Source organism: Panthera leo, chromosome A3 (assembly GCF_018350215.1).
Source record: "Panthera leo isolate Ple1 chromosome A3, P.leo_Ple1_pat1.1, whole genome shotgun sequence".
Lineage (NCBI taxonomy): Eukaryota > Metazoa > Chordata > Mammalia > Carnivora > Felidae > Panthera > Panthera leo.
In genome coordinates, this window is record NC_056681.1 from 94,155,142 (window position 1) to 94,177,807 (window position 22,666).

The window sequence follows — 22,666 nt, forward strand, 5'->3', positions numbered from 1 at the left end:
CCACATTTGAAGACAATGAACAGTTTTGGATGTTCAGGGAATCAAAAAATGAAAATTATGTTCATTGGATCCTTACTTGCTGTCATCTCAAGTAATCCTTTCATCAGTCCCCAGAGGGATTATCTTTGTCTTACAGATGAGTAAACAGACTCAGAAAAGTAGATAGCCTGCCCATTGAAGGCTGACCAAGTGACAGAGCTAAAATGCATTCAGTCATTTTCTTTTTGCTATTCTATAATGGTTCCAAATCAAGAGGCAAGCGAGGAGAGGAAAAGTGTTTTAATGCAATCAGGAGAAACAAGTACAGGACTTCTGCCCCAGAACTAGTGTGCCATTCTCTTCTCCCATAGCTCTATAACAAAGTCAGGAAAGAACTAGGGAGAAAATGAAGTGAATAGTGGTATTCAAAATAAGCAAAACCCTGAAATCTGATATTTCTACAACAAATACTTCCTCAAGTGAATCTAATGACATCCCCAATCTATGAACACAAATGTAGCAGAGAAAAAATGCCCGTAAGTTTGAGTGCTGTATAATGAAAAATACATGTATATCAGATAAGAAATTTTTTACAAATTTATTTAGAAGTTAATTGTAACTGAAATATCATTGAAAAGAGTCAAAGCAAAAACCAATCTGATAAATAAAGAGTCTGGAGGTAGTAAAGAACAACAACAACAAAAATAGTCCTGGTAATACTGTATAAGTGAAGCTAAGTTTTGGAGGGTTATTTGATTTTATTAATGTATTTTAACTGCTAAGAGTGCCATACAACTAGAGAGTGAGGAAGAAAAGATCTGTCTTGGGTCACTAAGACTATGCTAGATGAAAGTCTGACAAATTCCCTGCTTTTGCCTGGAGACTGAAAACTGGCTAAGAGATGTGCCTATATCTAGCTGTTTTCTGGCTGTAATTTTGAAAAGAGGATTAAAATAACACAAAATGCACAAGAGAGAGAAGCCAAGGGCAAGTCACACAATTTCTTTTGGCCACTATAGGGTCTGGATAGATTTCTCTCTCATTTTCTCTTTCTCTCTGCTGGAAGATGAGTAGACAGGAAAAGTCAGCATGCAGAAAGACTGCATTATAAGGGAAAGGAAAATCATTCTGGAGATTAAGAGAAGCAGTAGCTCTAAATATGATTACAGAGTATTTTACAGAACAGTTTAATATTGTCAACAGAATGCAAGAACATGCAAGAACATGGCCTCAGTGATAGAGGAACAAAAAGTAAATAAAAAGTAAAGAAGTAGGATTAAAACAAAAATAGGAAAAAAAAAGAAAACGGCATTTTCAGATATTAATTAACCATGTGTATTCCTTTTATGTTGGAATTATCAAACCAAAGTACCTTTCCATTTCCTTCTATAGAAGTATTTTATTTCTTTCCTTGTTATTCATGATAGTGATTTTTTTGTGGCTAAATAACTTTTTGTATTACACTAATATAAAGTATAAGAATGTAAAACAGTGATCTATTTTAAACCTATTAAGTAAAGCCACTGTTTATATTGTCTGAAGTCTGAATTACAGGGTACTCCAATATTCATAAATCAGGAAGATGAGAGGTAAAGAAGGAAGAAGGTAAGAAGCCTTCTGAGGAAAAAAGAGAATAAAGGAGATACATACTCAACACAAGGGCCTTCACTTTTTGTCTAGTTGTGTACAAATCCTATACTGCCTAAATTGTGGTAGCTTTGTACTAAGTTCCACTAACAGGTAGAGCCAGTGTCTCTTACCATGTTTGTCTTGCTCCAGACTGACTTAGCTATTCTTGGTCTTTGCATTTCTGGATGCAACAAGTTCCATCAGAGTTTGATATTTAGCTGAACCTGTATTTTAAGTGGTAGAACTAAGCATATTCTTCCCATCACACCAGGAATGTTGCTACATCCTTAGCTCCAGTCTTGTTTATAGCCCTCCCCAAACAAGATAATTTGTTTCCATAGCATTGCATTACCCTTTTGTAAGGGTACCGGTTTCCTCCTCCTTTCCATATTGGTCTGAATGTCAGCTAGCACAATTATTCCTTTAGAAAATCAAAGATACCAATTATAAGATCAACTAAAGATGTTATATTTCTTCATAACTGCTTTAATAACCTTATATCTGCTAAATAAAAAGGAAGGTCAGCCAAAACATTTAAATATAACTCTGTTGCCCATAGTAAAGAACTGGAACTGAACAGAGATTATTAATAATAAGTCTCAAAAGACATAATTAATTGCTTAATTTAACAGCCCTCATTAATTATCAGACCATAAGCATAGCTGAAATTACAGCCTAAGTTTGAATCTCAATAGACAATGTTGCCTTCATCTTATTTCAAGGCTCCTAAATTACTGACTTGAGACTTTTTGATTGGAATATGGGCAAAATCAAAAGTTAGATGAAAAAAATACCTAAGATGTAGCATGATAACAGTTTCAATGCAGTATATGAAAGAAGTATATTTTTTTAACTTTTTTGAGATAATTGTTTATCCACATGCAGTTGTAGGAAATACCACAGAGAGATTCTGTGTACTCTTTATTCAGTTTCCCCCGGTGGTAATGTATTATAAAACTCTAGTACAAAGTCACAACCAGGATATTGTTGATATTAATTGGTTAAGATTCTATCCCCACTAGGATCTCTGGTATTGCCTTTTATAGTCACAACTCTCCACTGTCCACACCCATTCGCCCTGTCTAAACCTCTAGCAGTCACTAATATTTCTCTATTTCTATATTTTTATTTCAAATATGTTACATAAGTGAAATTATATAGTACATAATTACATAAATTTTTTAATGTTTATTTTTGAGAGAGAGAGAGAGACAGTGCAAGTCAGGGAGGGGCAGGGAGAGAAAGGGAGACACAAAATCTGAAACAGACTCCAGCTCCAAGCTGTCAGCACAGAGCCCGACGCGGGGCTTGAACTCAGGAACGGTGAGATCATGACCTCAGCCAAAGTCTGATGTCCAACCGACTGAGCCACCCAGGCACACCTATAATTACATAAATTTATATATATAACATGTATATTTACACACACACACACACACATACATAATAAATACAGTATATAAACTTTAGATTGGCTTTTTTTCATGGCATAATTGACTACAGATTGATCTAAGTATTGCATCTTGGCCCATTTTCTAATTGGATTGTTTTTGTTTGTTTATTTTACTGTTGACTTTTAACAGTTCTTTACATATTTTAGATACAAGTTTTTTGTTGAATGTGTGGTTTACAAATATTGTCATCTGATATGTAGTTTGTCAATTCATCCTATTCATAGGATCTTTCACAGAACAAACATTTTTGACAAGGTCTGATGATGTCTTTTTAACTGAGGAACATTGTAAGATACTGTTTCCTTTTTGTTGTTGTTTTTGTTTTTATTTTTGTTGTTGTTCTTTGGGTTTTTTATTATTTAAAGTCAAGTTAGTTAACATACAGGATAATCTTGGGTTCAGGAGTGATTCATCTTTTACATATGACCCCCAGTGCTCATCCCAAAAGGTGCCCTCCTTCATGGTCATCACCTATTTAACCCATCTTCCTACCTACCTCCCCTCAAGGAACACTGAGCTTGTTCTTTGTATTTAAGAGTCTTTTATGGTTTGTCTCCCTTCTCTTTTCATCTTACTTTTCCTTCCCTTCCCCTATGTTCATCTGCTGTGTCTCTCAAATTCCACATATGAGTGAAATCATATGATATCTGTCTTTCTCTGACTTATTTCACTTAGCATAATACACTTTAGTTCCATCCACATTGTTGCAAATGGTAAGATTTCATTCTTTTTCACTGCTGAGTAGTATTCCATTGTGTGTGTGTGTACACCACATCTTTATCAGTTGATGTTCATTTGGGCTCTTTCCATAATTTGACTATTTTTGATAGTGCTGCTATAAACAGTGGGGTGCATGGGCCCCATCTAACCAGCATTTTTTGTATCCTTTGGATAAATACTTAGTATTGCAGTTGCTGGGTCATAGAGTAGTTCTATTTTTAATTTTTTGAGGAACCTCCATAGTGTTTTCCAGAGTGGCTGCATCAGTTTTCATTCCCACCAACAGTGCAAAGTGTTTCCCATTTATCCACATCCTCACCAACATCTGTTGTTGCCTGGGTTTTTAATTTTAGCAATTCTGACTGGTGTGGGGTGGTATCTCAGTGTGGTTTTGATTTGTATTTCCCGGATGATGAGTGATGTTGAGCATCTTTTCATGTGTCTGTTGGCCATCTAGATGTCTTCTTTGGAAAAGTGTCTACTCATGTCTTTTTCCCATTTCTTCACTGGATTATTTGTTTTCTGGGTGTTGAGTTTGGTAAGTTTTGTATAGATTTTGGATTCTAACCCTTTATCCAATATGTAATTTGCAAATATCTTATCCCATTCCATTGGTTCCTTTTAGTTTTGTTAATTGTTTCCTGTGCAGAAGATTTTTATTTTGATGAGGTCCCAATAGTTCATTTTGATTTTATACTAAAACCTTTTTTTATCAGCATACTTTATTCTGGAAACATGCTTATAATCCAAAGCACTTGTATATCAAAGTGAATTTAAAGAACCATTTGGCTTAGCATCACATACTACTCATATTGCAAGACATTGCACGGTTATCAAGTTAAAATTTATTAGTAGTGTTTGCTCATCTTGTGGAACACTCACAGAACAAGTTGTTCACAATCAAAGGTTTTATTGTATTTCCCTTGCCTTTGGAGACATGTCAAGTAAGAAGTTGCTGCAGCCTCAAGAGGTTGCTGCGTATTTTCTCCTGTAGGATTTTGATGGCTTCCTGTCTCATATTTAGGTCTTTCATCCATTTTGAATTTATTTTTGTGTATGGTGTAAGAAAGTGGTACAAGTTCATTCTTCTGCATGTTGCTGTCCAGTTCTCCCAGCACCATTTGCTAAATAAAGAGGCTTTTTTCCATTGGATACTCTTTCCTGCTTTGTCAAAGATTAATTGGCCATACATTTGTGGGTCCATTTCTGGGTTCTCTATTCTGTTCCATTAATCTACGTGTCTGGTTTTGTGCCAGTACCATCCCATCTTGATTATTACAGCTTTGTAATACAGTGTAAAGTCCGGAATTTTGATGCTTCCTCCTTTGGTTTTGTTTTTTCAACATTACTTTGGCTATTCGGGGTCTTTTCTGGTTCCATACAAATTTTAAGATTGTTTTATCTCTGTGAAGAATGCTGATGTTATTTCTATAGGGATTGCATTGAATGTGTAGATTACTTTGGGTAGTGTCAACATTTTAACAATATTTGTTCTTGCACTCCATGAGCTTGGAATGTTTTTCCATTTTTTTTGTGTCTTCTTCAGTTTCTGTCATAAACTTTCTATAGTTTTCAGTGTACAGATCTTTTATCTCTTTAGTCAGGTTTATTCCTAGGTAGATAAGATACTGTTTCTTGGAGATTTCCTGCAGTATTTATGTTTATCAGGTTCTATAAGGTTCAGTTGTATTCTCATGTTGGTGTCATATCTAGTAAGCCAAATCTCTAAACTAAAGGGCATGGAGTAGTTCCCGTGGTTTATCATTGAGAAAAATTACCTGCACTTTTTGATTATAAACTGAGCATGCCTAATTGATCCTTATTTGGCGATATCAGCCTATAGCAGAGTCAAGTTATGAATGGGAGATAAGATTCTACCATGTATGGGCATCCAATGATGAACTTTTCCATTTTTCCTTGCATACTGTTATGGGCTAGGTAATGCACTTGAGTCTGACAGAACTGGAGTCTGTCCATAAGATTATGCCGAAAAAAGTAAGAGAGTACTTCTTAAACCCTTAAGAAAGCATTGCTCACATATACTGTTGAATTCTCACTATGTATATAAGTAGATATTATGAGTCTAGGTGCAAGGATATGCTAAAGTTTGCTGGGTAGGACTGTCAACTTAATTTGTGGGGCCCACTGCAAATGAAGATGTGGAGTTCCTTTTTCAAAAATTACTAAGAAATTCAAGATGATGATAGCAGCTGGAAACCAAGCTCAGGGCACTTCTCAGAACAAGGGCTTGTGTCACTGCACAGGTTGCATGCTCATGAAACTGGCCCTAATACTAAGCATAGATTCTCTACTTTAAAATAAGTATTTGCCTCAGAGATTGACGATAGGATGATATTAGGTTTGGCACTTAGAGGGAAGTGAAGAAGTACAGACCTATCAATATATCTTAAGTCTTGTACAGAGCAATAACCTCACCCATTTGCCTATTTGACAGACAGAGGTAACATTTTTAGAGATAACACAGAGGATAGTAAGTCCTTTCTGGAGGTATAAAGACAGTGAGCATGGGACTAGTTTTAAGAAAATCATAGCCAGTTTAATTGCTATTTTCAAGTTTGTGTACACAGCCACACCTGGGCCGTCTTTGTCTCAGAGACTGTGTGGGACAGACATACCAGTAGAGACAGTATTAGAAAGTGAGTAGTCAATCTGTGTCATCACATGGCTAAGGATTGTTTTTCTGTGACTTCAAGAAAGAAACCATATGTTCACATTTACAGGCACCCCATATAGATAACAAATTTCCTCCCACTATTCTGACTACTTGAGTGGCTTAAGGGAACAAACAAGGAGGTGATAAAGGTGGAATCTGAAGAGTGATTGAAATTGATTTGACTAAAACAGTATGATTACTTCAGGGAAGAAGTGACAGAGTGGTGGTAATATTAGTGATAAAATTATTGCTCATTTGTCCACTAAGAAAGGGATCCTTTGTCCGTTAATTGTACAGATATTTTCCCTTTGGAAGATAGTGGTAAGTGTGGGCACAGGACACACTACTTTGGACAACAGGAAAAAGACATCATCCTGCTTACTTTCTCCATGTTTGAGTAAATGCTGGGGAATTAGTGTTTCAGTCGTCCTTTTCCTTAAAATAGTGCCAAATGCCTTTATCTGTTTTTCACTCACATATGGGATAACTCTTATTTCATCAGTTATCTAATTGTTTAATTTAGAGAACCATTAGTTTTGCCTTGAGTTTTCCCTTACTTTGATCAGTTCTGTCCTCAAATGTTATGCTAACTCCTGCAACGTACGTGAAGAAACAGAAGGTCAGGTGATATTCTGTTTTTTAACGATTCCATTTATTGGAAATTTTTGAACATCTATACAGAATTTGGAGAGAACAGTGGGAGTGTCTTTTCCCTCTTCTAGACCTTAATATTCTTTATAAATTTGTGACAGACAAGAGGGGTCCCTATAATCAAAAACAGATTGTTTTTCTTTGTAAGCTTGGATTTTGGACCAATTATTACTAGCAGTTAAGACCTTGGAAATCAGCAAGGGGGTCCTGTCCTATTTCAACTTTCTTATATATACCATATATCTTTTTCAGCTAATGCTAGATCAGGTTCAACTAAATCTTTTTAGGTATGTTTAATTGGCTTTATCCAAGTTTTAGCCTCATGGGCTGATTTAATTTGGTTCTGCCTTATGCCTTTGAGACAAGAGTAGTTATAATGGAAATCAGCAGCAGCAGCCATCTTGGAAATGTACACTTTTAAGCTTGCGAAGCTTGCAAGTCCTGCTGGGAATACTGCAGTTGGATCTTAATAGATGAACATGAGACAGGATATATGGGGAGCCCTTGAAAATAACATATGGTTGGATTCTTTTAAATCTTGACTTGAAAATCTCTAATTTAGTTGAAAGAGCCAATTAACATGAACAAGTTTAAGTTAAATTTGATATTGAATTTGATAATTCTGATAACTACCATGGTATGAAATCCATGTTTTCCTGATATCACATCCTGCATATGTTTTTCAAAATTAGTAGTTGTGATGTAATTTGTAAAATAAAATAAGCATTTCAGAATCTTCAGGTAAATATTACTCCAAGGTTGGTTTGACAAACATGGATCCATTAGATAACGTTAACAAATATGTAGTATAAAATCATCATACCCAAATCTCTTAGAAATGAATTCAGTCATATTTGTGAATAGTAAAAATATATTTGTTATCCTGAAAGAAAAGTTGGACAAGTTCTTTATAGAAAGATACTAAATCATTATTAATAATCTGATGACCAGATTTTCAGCTATAGAAAGCTATGGTATGTTATACATGTCAGTTGTCTCCATACAGATCTACACAGAATCCATACACATACAGAATCAACACAATTACATATAAAAAAAGATGAAATTATTTTTCATTGGAACTTAATAATATGATTTGTAAATAAATATGGAAATTCAACAGGCCTGGAATGACTATGATATCCTGAAGAACAAAGACTGAAACTTGCCCTGCCAAACATGATGATATACAACAACACTATAATAAACTATAAAAATCAAGGCAATGGAAGAGATAAATAAACCACTATAACAGAATGTAGTGCCAAAGCACACATATGATAAATAAGAATGTTATTTGCAGATACATCATGGTCCTTGGATAACTAATTATCCACAAAAGAAATAAAGTTTCAGCTCCGTATTTGCTTTAAATTGTGTAAAGCAACTTTAAAACTTTTATCTCAAAATATAGGAAATATTATAGGAGAATATTATGACTAGGATAATGATGAAAAGTGATTCCTTTGGTCATTAAATTGAGGTACATGGTATTTCTCTTAACCCAAATATAGGACATCTCAGATTTGGCTTTATTATTTTCTTCCTTAGCCTCTTATTGTTATTATTTTTATTTTTATTAATTTTAAATTCAACATCAGGGGTGCCTGGGTGGCTCAGTTGGTTAAGCATCTGACTCCGGCTCAGGTCATGATCTCATGGTTCTTCAGTTCAAGCACCTCATTGGGCTCTGTGCTGACAGCGTAGATCCTGGATGCTGCTTCAGATTCTGTCTCCCTCTTTCTCTGCACCCCCTCCCCCACTCCCTGCTTGTACTCTCTCTCTCTCTCTCAGGAAACAAATCAACATAAACATTTTTTTAAATTTGCATTTAAGTTAGTTAACAGAGTGTAATAATGATTTCAGAAATAGATTTTAGTGATTCATCACTTACATATAACACCCAGTGCTCATCCCGACAAGTTTCCTTTTTAATGCCCCTTGCTCATTTCGTCCATCCCCCTTCCCAAAGCCCCTCCAGCAACCCTCAGTTTGTTCTCTGTATTTTAGAGTCTCTTATGGTTTTTCCCCCTCCCTGTTTTTATCTTATTTTTGTTTCCCTTCCTTTATGTTCATCTGTTTTGTATCTTAAATTCCACATATGAGTGAGGTCATAAGATATTTGTCTTTGTCTAACTGACTTATTTTGCTTAGCATAACACACTCTAGTTCCATCCACATTGTTGCAAATGGGAAGATTTCATTCTTTTTGATTGCTGACTTATATTCCATTGTATATATGTACACATCTTTTTTATTCATCCATCGATGGACATTTGGGCTCTCTCCATATTTTGGCTACTGTCGATAGTACTGCTATAAGCATTGGGTGCTTCAAAACATCACTTCTGTATAGTTTGGATAAATACCTACTAGTGAAATTGCAGGGTCACAGGGAAGTTCTGTTTTTAATTTTTTGAGCAACCTCCATACTGTTTTCCAGAATGACTGCATTCCCACCAGCAGTGCAAAAGGGATTCTCTTTCTCCACATGCTCGCCAACATCTGTTGTTGCCTGAGTTGTTAATTTTAGCCATTTTGACAGGTGTGAGGTGGTATATCATCATGCTTTTGACTTGTATTTCCCTGATGACGAGTGATGTTGAGTGTCTTTTCATGTGTCTGTTTGCCATCTGGATGTCTTTGGAAAAGTGTCTATTCATGTCTTGCCCATTTCTTCACTGGATTGTTTTTTGGGTGTTGAGTTTGATAAGTTCTTTATAGACTTTAGATACCCTTTATTCGATATTTCATTTGCAAATGTCTTCTCCCATTCTGTCGGTTGCCTTTTAGTTTTGTTGATTGTTTCCTTTGCTGTACAGAAGCTTTTTATCTTGACGAGGTCCCAATAGTTCATTTTTGCTTTTGTTTCCCTTGCCTTCAGAGACATGTCAAGTAAGAAGTTGCTGCCTGCTTTCTCCTCTAGGATGTTGATGGCTTCCTGTCTTACATTTAGGTCTTTCATCCATTTTGAATTTATTTTTGTGTATGGTGTAAGAAAGTGGTTCAGGTTCATTTTTCTGCATGTCACTGTCCAGTTTTCCCAACACCATTTGCTGAAGGGACTGTCTTTATTCCACTGGATATTCTTTCCTGCTTTGTCAAAAATTAGTTGGCTATGAGTTTGTGGGTCCATTTCTGGGTTCTCTATTTTGTTCCCATTGATCTGTGTGTCTGTTTTTATGTCAGTACCATACTTTCTTGATGATTTAAACATTTAAATCATCAGCTGATGATTACAGCTTTATAATATAGCTTGAGTCCCAAATTGTGATGCCTCCAGCTTTGGTTTTCTTTTTCTTTTTTTCTTTTTTTAAAATTTTTAATGCTCATTTAATTTTGAAGGAGAGAGAGACAGAGCATGAGTGGGGAGGGGCAGAGAGAGGGAGAATCAGAAGTGGGCTCCAGGCTCTGAGCTGTTAACACAGAGCCTGACATCGGGCTCAAACTCCCAAACCATGAGATCATGACCTGAGCCGAAAATGGACACTTAACCAACTGAGCCACCCAGGCACCTCTGGTTTTCTTTTTCAAGATTGCTTTGGCTATTCAGGGTCTTTTCTGGTTCCATACAAATTTTAGGATTGTTTGTTCTAGCTCTGTGAAGAATGCTGGTGTTATTTTGGTAGGGAATGCATTGAATATGTAGATTGCTTTGGGTAGTATTGACATTTTAACAATATTTGTTCTTTCAATCCATGAGCATGGAATGTTTTTCCATTTTTTGTGTGTCTTCAATTTCTTTCATAAGCTTTCTGTAGTTTTTATTGTGTAGATTTTTCACCTCTTTGGTTAGGTTTATTCCTAGGTACTTTATGGTTTTTGGTGCAATTGTAAATGGGATTGATTCCTTGATTTCTCTTTCTGCTGCTTCATTGTTGGTGTATAGAAATCCAACTGATTTCTGGACATTGATTTTATATCCTGTGACTCTGCTGAATTCATGGATTAGTTCTAGCAGTTTTTTGGTGGAGTGTTTTGGGTTTTCCAATTACAGTATCATGGTGTCTGTGAAGAATGAAAGTTTGACTTTCTCCTTGCTGATTTAGATGCCTTTTATTTCTCTGTGTTGTCTGATTGCTGAGGTTAAGACTTCCAACAGTGTTGAATAACAGCAGTGAGAGTGGACATCCTTTGTTCCTGACCTTAGGGGGAAAGCTCTCAGGTTCTCCCCATTGAGGATGATATTTATAAATAGATCTTATGATCTTGAGGTATGATCCTCTATCCTTACTTTCTTGAGGGTTTTTATCAAGAAAGGGTGCTGTAGTTTTCAAATGCTTTCCTCTGCATCTATTGAGAGGATCATATGGTTCTTGTCCTTTTTTTTATTTATGTGATGCATCACACTGATTGATTTGTGGATATTGAATGAGCCCTGTATCCCAGGAATAAATCCCACTTGATCATGGTGAATAATTCTTTCAATGTATTATTGGATTTGGTTTACTACCATGTTTCTGAGAATTTTTGCATCCTTGTTCATCAGGGAAGTTGGCCTGTAGTTCTCCTTTTTTAGTGGGGTCTTTGTCTGGTTTTGGAATCAAGGTGATGCTGGCCTCATAGGAGGAGTTTAGAAGTTTTCTTTCCATTACTATTTTTTGGAACAGATTCAGGATAATAGTTGTTAATTCTTCTTTAAATGTTTGCTAGAATTCCCCTGGAAAGCCATCTGGCCCCAGACTCTTGTTAATTGGGAGTTTTTTGATTACTGAATCAATTTCTTTACTGGTTAGGTGTCTGTTCAATTTTTTTATTTCTTCCTGTTTCAGTTTTGGTAGTTTATATGTTTCTAGGAGTTTGTCCATCTCTTCCACAGTGTTCAATTTATTGGCATATAAGTGCTCATAATATTCTTTTATTATTGTTTATATTTCTGCAGTATTGGTTGTGATCTCTCCTGTTTCACTCGTTATTTTATTTATTTGGTTTCTTTCCTTTTTCTTTTTGATCAATCTGACTAGGGCTTTTTCTGTTTTGTTAAACCTTCCAAAGAACCAGCTCATTGATGTGTTCTGTTTTTTTTTTTTTTTTCCCAGTATCATTTATTTCTGCTCTAATCATTATTATTTCTCATCTTCTGCTGGTTTGGGGCTTTCTTTGCTGTTTTTTTCCCAGCTCTTTAACATGTAAGGTTAGGTGGTGTATTTGAGACCTTTCTTACTTAGGAACCCTTGGGTTGCTATATACTTCCCTCTTATGACTGCCTTTGCTACATCCCAGAGGTTTGGGGCTGTTGTGTTTTCATTTTCATTGACTTCCATGTACTTTTTAATTTCCTCTTTAATTTCCTGGTTAACCCATTCATTTTTTAGTAGGATATTCTTTAATCTCCAAGTATACATGGTCTTTCCAAATTTTTTCTTGTGGTTGATTTTGAATTTCATAGCATTGTGATCTGAAAATATGCAAGGTATTATCTCAATCTTTTTGTACTTTTTGACAGCTGATTTGTATCTCAGTATGTGATCTATTTTGGAGAATGCTCCATGTGCACTCGAGAAGAATGTGTATTCTGCTGCTTTAGGATGAAATGTTCTGAATATACTTGTTAAGTCCATCTGGTCCAGTGTGTCATTCAAGGCCAGTATTTTCTTATTGATTTTCTGCTTAGATGATCTGTCCATTGTTGTATGTGGGGTGTTGAAGTCTCCTACTATTATGGAATTATTATCAATGAGTTTCTTTATGTTTGCAATTAATTGATCTATATATATTTGGGTGCTCTTATGTTGGGGACATAAATATTTATAATTGTTAGATATTTTCTATTATAGACCCCTTAATTATAATATAATGCCCTTCTTCATCTCATTACAGTCTTTATTTTAAAATATAGTTTGTTTGATGTAAGTATGGCTACACCAGCTTTCTTTTGGTGACCAGTAGCATGATAGATGGTTCTCTATCCCCTTACTTTCAATCTGTAGGTGTCTTTACGTCTAAAACGGGTCTCTTGTAAGCAACATATAGGTGGATCTTGTTTTCTTATCATTCTGATACCCTAGGTCTTTTGATTGGAGTGTTTAGTACATTGACATTTAGAGTGAGTACTGAAAGACATGAATTTAGTGCCATTGTGTGGAGTTGGAGTTTCTGTGGTGTTCTCTGGTCCTTTCCAGTCTTTGTTGATTTTGGTCTTTTTTGTTTTGTTTCATCCTTTCTCCACTCTATGAGTCCCCCTTAAAATTTGTTGCAGGGCTGGTTTAGTGGTCATGAACTCCTTTAGTTTTTGTTTGTCTGGGAAACTCTTTATCTCTCCTTCTATTTTGAGTAACAGCCATGCTGGATAAAGAATTCTTGGCTGCATGTTTTTCCAATTCAGAACGTTGAATATATCCTTTCACTCCTTTCTGGCCTGCCAAGTTTCTGTTGGATAGGTCTGTTGTGAACCTGATATGTCTTTTCTTATAGGTTAAGGACTTTTTTTCCCTTGCTACTTTCATAATTCTGTGTATTTTGTTAATTTGACTTGCTATGCCTTGGTGATGGTTTTTGTTGAATTTAATGGGAATTCTCTGTGCTTCTTGGATTTTGATGTCTGTGTTCTTCACCATATTAGGAATGTTTTCAGCTATTATTTGCTCACATAAACTTTCTGCTCTCTTTTCTCTCTCTTCATCTTCTGGGACTCCTATGATTCAGATGTTATTCCTTTTTAATAAGTCACTGAGTCCTCTAAGTCTTGCATTGTGCTCCTTTCCCTTAGTTTCTCTCTTTTTTCTTCCTGCTTCATCATTCTCCATAATTTTGTCTTTTATATCACTCATTTGCTCCTCTGATTCATCCATCCTTGCCACCATGGCATCCGTTTGAGATTTGCATCTTGGTTATAGCATTTTTAATTTCATCCTGACTGGATTTTCCTTCTTTTATCTCCACAGAAAGGGATTCTGTGGTTTTTTCAACCCTATCTACTATTCTTATTGTGGTTCTAAATAGTTCAGACATCTTGCTTAAATCTGTGTTGATTAAGCCCCTGGTTATCATTTCTTCCTGTTCTCTCTTTTGGGGTGAATTCTTTTGTCATTTTGGAGGAAGAAAAAAAATTAATACAATAAAAAATTAAAATTAAAAAATTAAAAGCAACAAAAAAAGCCAAATAAAGGGAGCTAGATCTTAGGTGTTTTTTGGTCCTCTTGTTGAAAGAAGCTTGATAAAATAGAGAAAAACAGGAAATAAAAGAAAGAAAAAAAGTACTAATTTTTTTAAATGTGTGTAATAAAATAGAAGAAAATTAAATAAAGGAAGTGAAGTAGAATTAAAAAATGACAAAAAAATAAAAATAGTAAAAATTTAAAAAAAATAAAAAAAATAAAAAATTTTTTCTTTAGCCAATAAAAAGAAAAGAAAGGAAAGGGATAATAAAGAAAAAAAAAACAATTTAAACAAAGACAGGAAAAAAATGAATAGTTGAATCAGCAAACAGAATGAACCCTGAATGAAGTTACATCCAGTTTCCCCTAGAACCCATACTAGGAAGCACTCTATAGTCTGTACACTAAGCAGATGAAAGACTTGTGCTGGTCTTCTAGGGGACGTGCTTGGAAGGCACAGTCATGCAGGGCTTGGTGTAATGGCTCCATTCCCCACTAGGTGGCACTGCTTAGCATACTGAGGTGGATAGGTGTGGTGTGCATGTGTGTGTGTGCATGTATGCGTGTGTGGGGAGAGGTGGAAATGGCTTCACCCAGCTTCATAGTCTCTGGCATAGGAATTTTGCCCTCTCATCAACTGGCATTCAAGCACCCCTCCTTTGTCTTGGGGTTCCATTTACTCCCTGCTTCTACCCTGTCTGTGTCCAAGCTGTCAGCCTGTTAGGCAGTACCTCCCTCCAGAATTTTATCTCTGATGGGGCTGTGTTTCAAAACCCCTCACTTCAGAGACCCCCGAGGCTTGGACCTGTGCTGATCTTCTGGTAGAGGGTCTCAATGAGCACTGGCCAGGTGCTGGCTTGCCCCAGGAAATGTTCATACGATCACACAGCAGCCGAGTTTCAGAGATTATGGCATGTCACAACACAGGCGGCACCAGCTTTTACTGCACTCTGGTGTCTGTTCTGATATGAGCAAGCATGGCTGCTCTCCAGGGTCCACTGGGACCTTTGATTATGGGGAAGCTGTATGGCCTCTACTAAATGCTCTCCAAGCAGGGGAACCAGTTCTCCCCATATGGCACATGGACCTCTTAGACCCTGCTGCCTGCTCCAGGGGATTCACCCTGCTTCCTCACCAGAGCACCGCTAGATACTGAGCTCTGGAATTTCTGACTCTGTGCTCCACTGTTTGTAGAATCCTAATGGTATTGAAACCCTCTCCTTTCTCCCTGTCAGTGGTTTGTGGAACAGATTTCTTGTTCAGTCTCTTGTGAGTGTTTTCACTTTCTCTTTCTCTTCAGCTACTTTTGGGGGGGCGCTCTTCCTGTACCCTCCTGTCATACCACACTCTTCCCTCTTTTTTGTCCTCTGTCTGCAAAAACAGCTCTCTACCCACTGCAGCTTTTCTCTCTCTCAGTTCATCTCTCTGCTTTACATACCTGCGGAGTTCTGGGACTCAAGTTATACAGATTGTTGCATTAATCCTCAGATCAATTTCCTAGGTGTACAAAATGGTTTGTTTCTGATCTAGCTGCATTTCAGGGATGAGACAAGCTGAGAATTTCCATGCTGCTTCTCCATCTTGCCTAACTGCCAACCCCCTTAGATTTTACTAATGCAGACTAAGATGATTTCCTAATTGATGAATTTTAACTATACATTCTAAACCTGCCAAAGTCCTTTCTAAACAGTGTCTTTATAAGAACAGTGGCTAAAAATATGTCCAACCTGGCTTATGTCAAGGCTGTGGGATATCAGAGAAGAAACAATGGTGAACACCACTGGTTTAAGGGCACTTTGATTTTCAGTCTTTTCCCCTGATTGCCTGATCATATTCATTTTTCAGTCTTCAAATAGCTGCTTTCTAGTTTTCTAGTTGCATTTAGTGGAAGAGATAGGCTGGAGTATGCTTACTCTATCCTACCTGTAATGGCGTATATTTTTTATAGCTTTGATAATTGGAATTTTGTTTTATTGTTTTCTGGAGCATAGAAAAATTTTAAATTATGTTTTTTTTATTTAACATATATTTAGCACCCTGGTAACCTACCTTATTCATTCTAATATTTGTGAAACATTTAGGGTTTTATCTGTATACAATAATACTATCTATGATAATGACAACTTAGTTTCATCTTTTCCTATCTTTACATCTCCTTTTCTTTTCCTTTTTCTTGTTTTACTGCATAATCAAGGACTTTAGAACAATGTTGAAACAGTGATACTGGACATCACTGTCTTATAAATGATTTGAAAATGAATGCTTATATTATTTTACCACTAAGTATAATATTTACTATATTTTTTTAATTTCTAATTTGTTAAAAGTCTTATTGTATCATGAATAGGTTTTAAATGTTATCAAGTGAGTATTCAGTATCACTTTTTTTATTCAATTAGTATAATAAAACAATGAATTCAGTAATAGGTTTTTAATATCCCACTAACCTAGGGTTCCTGAAATATAAACATTTTAGCATGATTTATTAGATTTTCATATATTATGGTAGGATTCATGTAATATTTTGTTTAGGATTTTTTAAAACCTAGGTCATTGAATAGATTGGCCTGTAATATTATTTAATAATTCTTGTCTAATTTTTCTGTTACAACTATCTTAGTATTATAAAATGAGAGGAGTGTTCTCACATCATTTATTGTTCAGATACTTATGTATGAGACTGAAATCATCTCTTAACCTATTATTGTATGGTACTTTCCCATAAAATGACCTAGGTCCAGAATTTTCTTTGTGGGAAGGATTAACTAATGATTCATTTTTTTTAATGTTCTAATATTATTCTGATTTTCTATTTATTCTAGAGTCAATGTGTAAGGATATTTTCTAGGTGCTTCTAGAGGTTTTTGATTATAAAAGCATAAAGTCATATATATAATCTTTATAATTTCTACTACATCTATATTTCTTTTCAGTTCCTAAAATATTTTTGGGTGTTTTATCATTTTCTTGATTAGTTCTAATGGAGTCTGTTTATTTTATTACTACTAAAACCCATTGGTTATTTTAATCCTCCTTATTATGTATTTTTCTGGTTCTTAGGCTTTTGCTCTTATCTTTATTACCTTAAGTATACTTTTAAGTCAGTTACTCTTTTCTCAACATCTTAACTCTGACACTTCATTAAATTTGATCCTTCAACTTTTTCTTATATGTACTTAAAAATACTTGTAAAGACTTTTATGTATATTTCCCCTGAAGTACCATTTAACATACATATCATGAGTTTCATTGTATGTTATTTTCATTAGCATTTAGTTCTAATATTTTCTCTGTTCCCTCAGGATATCTTCTTCAATCAATTAGAAGACTGTTCAAAATATTCTTCAAACAGGTAATGTCTCCTCATTGTCTTTGCTGCTATTGTCCTTTAATTATGTTGTAAGGACACACTGGTGGGATATGTGATACTGATTCTTTGATATTTAAGATTTGTTTTGCAACTTACAGTGTGAATATTACTCATTAAGTATTTCATGCATGGTTGAGAAAAATATATATTCTGTGATCGTTGTTAGGTAAGGATTTTAAAATATGTCTATTAAATTAAGCCTAATTGTGCTCTGCAAATTTTGTGTGTGGTATGTGTGTGTGTGTGTGTGTGTGTGTGTGTGTTTTTCTTGTCTACCCTCTCAATTACTTAAAGAGGAGTATGGCTGATTGGTAGTTTTATAACACTTTACGTTATATATTTTGAGGTGACTTTTTACATCTCCTAAATATAAAACTTTCCCCCCCCCAGCTTTATTGAGGTATGAATGACAGATTAAAATTGCATATAGGTTAGGTTGTATAATGTGAGTTTTTTAAGGTGTACAATGTGATGATTTTATATTTGTATCTATTGTGAAATGATTACAGTCAACACTTCCATCACCTCACATTTATTAACATCCGATGGAGAAATACTTGCTTTTGTGCATTCTGTCTCTCTGGCTTTAAAATACTTCATTTTTATTTCTACTTTGCTGATGTTCTATTGGATTAATTAAGTCCTTATTTACTAAGTCTAAGTTTTACTTAGTTTGAAGTATTACATACATTGCTATTTAGTCTTCTAGTGGTTATTTTGAAATTTTACCATGCACACTTAAATTTATAAAGTTCTAGTTAATACTTTGTATCTTTCTCTTAGAAAACAAAAGGGTATTGGAACATTTAAACTCTGATTAGCTTACTCCCAGGATATACTCTATGGGCCCCAGTAGATTTTTCCATAGGTTTGCTGGTTTCCTTACTTACGTTTACATTTGAAAGCTTTTTTTCAATTAGGAATTGTCTTTGGTTTCTGGTAACAGTGACTCTGATTACAGTGACTTAACCAAATCAGGAGTTTATTTTATCATGTCAAAGAAATTTGGAGCTAGGCAGTGCAGAGATATACTTGTGGTTCCACAAAGTTATTAGAGTTTGTTAAAGAAAAATCGCACTACCCTAGATGAGCAGAAATAAATTGATTAATTCTGATACTATTGCCAGCAGTAGAGGAAAGAGCACAGACTAAGTTCTGATATTCAGCTCCACTGAAACAAAGAGCAGGAGAGTGTTTTAAGGACTGTTGTGGAGGCAGGGAACAAAGTCCATCTGTGCTAACTAGCTTTACCCAAGAGAAAAGTAAACTGTCTCCACTTTTCTTGGCAGGATGTAGTTTTAGAATTTGAAGCAAGATGCCTACTGAAGTCAGGCTTCTATCCTAAAACAGGCAGAGATAGGGCTCTTGTCTTCCTTTGATCTTTACACTCCAAATAGATGCTTTACAGGGCCTTGAGAAAGACCTCCTGATTCTTAAAACTGCCAAGAGGCTTTAAGGAAATTTAGGTACATTTCAAAGGGTAGAGAGAGGATTTTCAGTTACAAGTTTTCTAAATTAAATGTGCTAAGAAAAGTATATTATAATCAGGAGAAATCCTACCTAAAGTTTAGTCAATTTGAGGGGAACATTAAGACCATCTTGGTCATGATCCAGAACTTTTTCTCTGTTTTCCAACGTGTCTTTAGTGTGTTGCTTCTAATTTCAAAGTCACACAAAGGCTGCAAGATTCCAGCCACAATGCTTGCGTTCCAAGTTAGAAAGAAAAGGGTGAAAAGCCAAAATGTTGACCCTCACGTTTGAGTCAGTCTTAAACAAAACTAATAGAACTCTACACAGCAGTTTCTGTTTGCATTTCCTTGTCCTGGGAAAAGAAACTGGGAAATGTATACTTGTATCTATGAATAAAATCAGCCCAGAGTAAAGTAAGAGTTCTGTTTTGAGGAATTAGGTGAAATGGGATTTTTGATAGCCAATGCAGTCTTTGTGACAGCTCCTATTTATTTACATCTTTAAGTATCTTTCTTCTATTCATAAATGTACTTATTTCCCTGCCAAAAGGTGAGAACTGGTTTCTTTTAACTGGTACAGCTCAATATCCAGGTAATGTACAGCCCTCTTCATCAGGTCTACATGAAGCTTGTGTGGTCTGGTCAACTATAAGTTAAAGATATTTTATCTGCTTCCTCACCCTGGGATACCTAATATAAGAGGGAAAACAATGTAAGAAGGAAATAAGTAGCTATAATAAAAACTTCCATTTGGAAAAAAGAAAAAAAAATGGAATTACACAGCCATCACTGGGCCAGAACAATTAACCCATCCTGTTTGGAAAGAATAGTGAGAACTTATTTCCCTGGCAATGGAGTGCTTTCTATGATTAACCCATCTGGTGACCCCTGGTTCTGCCTTCTCTTTCTCTCCATGGCCCCTGGCTCTTCCATCTGAGAGGTGCATCTGTCCATTTTCTCTCATGGTCGCGACAAGGTGGGCATTGGCAAGGTTATCCTTCCTAGAGGCCACACAGCTTTAGCTTTGTGCCTGTTGGTGGAGGTTTGGAGGTGTAGGATTGTTTGGGTAATTTGACAGCAAGAGGCTATTATAAACCTGGCTTGGAGGCTCTTTAGAAATATTATTTCCTTAAAACTTGGTATGTTCTGAGTATATCTGCTTCTGGTCTGGCCCATGCTCAAGTAAATATAGCCAAAGGCTGAACATTATTTTTAAGGCTAAGAACTCATCTTTCATTTATTCACCTCTATACTCTGTCTTATGCCATCAGTTCCTAAATTAATGGTGCTACTTTGAGACCATTTGCAGTAAAAGGCTCTGTAAAAAGCAATATAGTTAATTTGACCATTGCCTCTATTCTGTATTGGGTTATGCTATCAGAAGTTTCATCATTTATTTCATTAGATTCTGAAGTATTTATATTTTTAAAATATTCCTGCTATATGGTCAAGTGATGTCCTTGAGAAGTGTTATGGAACCACAGGTAGTTCATCTGTGACGTGCAAATAATCCCATCCTAGCATTGCTGTATTTTATATGCTTTGAAGTAACACACAAACAAAAAAGACATTATTTATTCTAAGATACTGGCCAACTGAGAGAGCAGTGATGAGAGAAAGAAGAAGTGCAAATAGTTTCAATTTCTGAAAAACTAAAATCACATTGTATAATTTTTTCTCTTATTTGTAGTCTTCTAGGTAATAACTCAAAAGCACACAACTGAATTTATGTGTTTTATAGCAAATTATTTCTAATATAATTATGATGAGAGTGAGGGATAAGACATGTCTCATAGCTGAGCACTGCTCTGAGATCCTCACATGGAATATATCACTTAATTCTCATGACAGTCTGCTGTATTATGTTTTGGAGGGGGCTACTAGAATCCGGTGTTGTTCAGGAATAAAACATTTAAATTTTTAAAATTTGGTACGGTTCCTATACATTCACATGAAAACCAGGTTTATGGTAAAGAAACAAAAGGTATGACGTTATACTTTTGACACATCCTGAAATGTTTCTCATCTGTGTCATTTTTTGTTGCTATTTTAACTTTAGGCATCTGTGCAGCACTTTGAGACCTTATGATTCTCTAAGGGCTTTTTTTATTAAAATCCATCTAATGTTGATCTTTTTATAATGGACAACTCTGCCTGCTCCAGCTGTCACTGTAGCAACAAGATGTGTATTAACCATGACTTTTAAGCCAGAAACTTTCACATTTGTTTTGACAGCCTACGGTGAATTCTCTACCAAAAGCAATTTCTTGTGAGAATATCATGAACAAGTCCTTGCAAAGTGTAAAGTTTGGGGACCTTTCAATGTAAGAGCTTGCCTTCTCTGTATGGAATAGCATTATATTATTGACTAAGGCTGTTGTCTAACAAATGACCCATTTTATAAAGCCAGCTGGTTTTCAGGATGGTGGGTTTAGCTTTCAAAATATCTTTTTGAGGTTAAGACAGCATAAATGTTGTAGAAAAGACAAATCGTTCTGTCACTTGTAAGGCATAACCTGTGCAAATAATTTCTTTGTCACAGAAAATTTTCCTATAGAAAATAAAATAAAGACTGGTAAAAGAGACGTATGTTACCCTTTATGTAGAGAAATGCTGCATGATGATGCAAAAGGCAGAAATCACATGAAAGAAAACTTGGAAATATTTGGCTGTACCAAAAATGAAAATGAAAGAGTGAACTTTGTGTGTGTGGTGTGTGTGAGAGAGTAATGCAAATAATAAACAGGAAAAAATAGTTTCAATGTTTTGCATAAGCAGAATGTCCCACTTAATATCAGGTAATTTATTCAGTATTTACTATGTGCCAAACTTTAGGCGAAATACTTTTCGTGAATTATTTTATTTTATTGAGTCTTCACAACTCTATGAAGTGGCTGTTATTGGTTATACTGTGTGCCCCCCCACCATTCATACATAGAAGCCCTAATCAGCAGTATATTAGTATATGACTTTATTTGGATATAGATCATTACACATATGATTAGTTAAGACTTAATATTAGTTAAGATGAGTTCATACTGGAGTAGGGTGAACCCCTAATCCAACATGACTGTGCCTTATAAAAAGAGGAAATTTGGATACAGAGATAGAGAAACCAGGGGGATATCATAATGTTAGCTGAAGATTGGGAGTTGTACTGCTGCCATAAGCCAAGGTGTGCTAAAAATTGCTGGAAAAACATTAGAAATTAGGACAGAGCTATGCAGAAGTTTTCCCTCAAAGTCCTCAGAAGCAATCAAACCTGCTGACATCTTGCCTTCAGACTTCTAGCCTCCAGAACTGTGAGACAATGTGTTTCTATTTTTTACAACACCCAACCTGTAGTACTTTGTTATGACAGCCCTGAAAATGAATACAGTAGGTATTACCATTACTCACATTTAGTAGATGAGGAAACCCTCAGAAAATTTAAATAATTGTTTTATGATCATATAATTAGTATGTGCCTAAGTGGGTATTCGAACTAGGCCTTTCTAATGCCAAAACAGCTGTTATATCCAGTTTTAGAATAGAGAAAAGAATATTCCAGGTAGTAAGAACAGCCAGTGAAAAATATGGAAACAAGAAAAGCAAGGCATTTTGTGGAATTGGAGGATAATTCC

The 22,666-nt window shown here is 35.5% G+C and overlaps 1 protein-coding gene across 5 annotated transcripts in view; it reads left to right on the plus strand.

Moving 5' to 3' along the window:
* LOC122215074 (lithostathine-like) overlaps positions 1-22,666 on the plus strand; it is a 419,576-nt gene that overhangs the window by 16,955 nt on the left and 379,955 nt on the right. For all 5 annotated transcript variants that reach the window (XM_042930242.1, XM_042930243.1, XM_042930244.1 and 2 more), the window contains exon 2: positions 17,507-17,556. In XM_042930242.1, coding sequence (XP_042786176.1) covers positions 17,507-17,556 — 50 coding nt within the window. The remainder of the gene's footprint in view (positions 1-17,506; positions 17,557-22,666) is intronic.